The 1,753-nt window shown below is 50.1% G+C and overlaps 1 protein-coding gene across 1 annotated transcript; it reads right to left on the bottom strand.

Moving 5' to 3' along the window:
* Positions 1-204: 204 nt before the first annotated feature.
* CTAM01_17280 (metallo-beta-lactamase superfamily protein) lies at positions 205-968 on the bottom strand (the record flags this gene model as incomplete). Its single annotated transcript, XM_060533267.1, has 2 exons — positions 205-279; positions 336-968. 2 exons carry the CDS (start codon positions 966-968, stop codon positions 205-207), a joined length of 708 nt encoding a protein of 235 aa, XP_060372155.1.
* Between the last annotated feature and the right edge of the window lie 785 nt (positions 969-1,753).

The raw sequence follows: 1,753 nt of genomic DNA, 5'->3' as shown, positions 1-1,753 counted from the left end.
TCCTCGAGAGCCTGACGAAGCTGATCTTCGGTATATTGAGGCATTATATATAGAAGAAGACATGTGCAAAAGATGAGCCCATTTGGACGCGAATTGAAAATGTTGTGATAAAAGGAGGTTGGGGGTGGGCATTGGGTTGTGGTGGATTTTCGCGTTTTTGTGGGTGCCAGAAACAGGGGGGTGCCAGGAAGTGGGTATGTTGACTTATTGCCCGAATGAAACGGATGTGGCGATATCGAGTCGGGCAGCGGGTTGTATGCGGATGGCCTCATCTCGGCGCTATGGTGACAGGTGTCACCGCCCATGAGGATGAAGCTATCCGGGCCGGTCGTCACTCGTGCAATAGCGTTAACATGGCCAACGGTATGACCTGGCGCGTCCAGAATGTAGAAGCTTCCGTCACCGAAGTAGTCGATGGCAGGAAACGATCCGACTTTGATAGTTGACTCGGCGAAGCTCAGTTCACGGAGTTCGCGGCCGGCGAAATCGGAATCAAGGACTGGGGACCCTGGGTTCGTAGGGTAGCCCGGCATGATAATGTCCTTGAAACCCGGGCCAACTATCAGCGAAGTGCTTGTGGGAAATCTGCTCGGATCGCCGATATGATCCCAATGCCAATGGCTCCAGATGATGCTCTCGATTTCACTTGCTTTAACCCCGCCTTCTTCGAGGATCTCTCTCAAATCCTTCTCCACGCTGCACGTCGTACCACTCTCTTTCATCCAATCCCGAATAGGAGGTGAGAGATTTTCGAAGTCTTTGCGCACCCCGAGATCGAAGAGGACTTTGCGGCCAGTGGTTGGGTGCTCGACGAGGAAGACGTATGAAGGACACGACAGCCACGAATGACCTTTGATGACGTGTGAAACCATACTCTCCATGCTCACCCTAATCTTCGATGTCGAGTCGATAACCCTAACATTGACGGTCGAAGCAGATGGCGGTACGCGAAATTTTGATAAAGGCATGGTGGCGAACTTCCGGTCCAATGGACAATTTTGGATATACTGCGGTCAAGGAATCCAAGAAGTTTCCATGGTTATTTACTGATCTTTTTCCTCAGTGATCATATCGTCCAGGAGCACCCAAAGCAAGACTGAGAGAAATCCGGCACTCGGTACTCGGCACACGGTGGTCTTGTCGGCACTAAAGAGCCTGCATTTTTAAACGTCCCAAAGTAGTATCACTTCGTGAGCATAACTGTGGGGATATAAACGGCATGTGGAACATCGAATCTAATCCCAAAGGAGTTACAGTTGGAAATGTTGCTCCGTAACACAATGTCTATTCGTACAGCTTTAGTAACTGGATCCGCTAATGGCATCGGCCGAGCCATAGCACTGGGCGCAAGATGGTTTCCAAATAGCCATTAACGATCTTGCTAGCCAAGAAGTCAAGTTGAGAGAGCTACAGTATGAGCTTGAACTGAAAGGTCAGCTCATGGATATAAGCTTCTCACACATTCCACCCACAATAGCTGACAATGTGGAGGCGTGCGGACTGCTGTCCTTAAGTCAACATACCCACTTCCTGGCACCCCCCTGTTTCTGGCACCACAAAAACGATGGGATCACAACCCAACCTCCTCATTACTATTAACTATTGATCCTCAACCACACCCACTACAATACAGCTGCCAGCCTCACTAGGGCATTCAGAGTCGCTGGATTCAGCCGTGATAACCTCCTTTTCACCCGCTTCGATTTGAGCCCGATGGATATCCCTGATGTTCGCGAACTTCGTATTGGGATCG

The sequence above is a fragment of the Colletotrichum tamarilloi genome (genome assembly GCF_030869305.1).
Source record: "Colletotrichum tamarilloi strain Tom-12 chromosome Unknown Scaffold_464.1, whole genome shotgun sequence".
In the NCBI taxonomy this organism is placed as follows: domain Eukaryota; kingdom Fungi; phylum Ascomycota; class Sordariomycetes; order Glomerellales; family Glomerellaceae; genus Colletotrichum; species Colletotrichum tamarilloi.
This window is presented reverse-complemented; position numbering and strand designations above follow the sequence as displayed.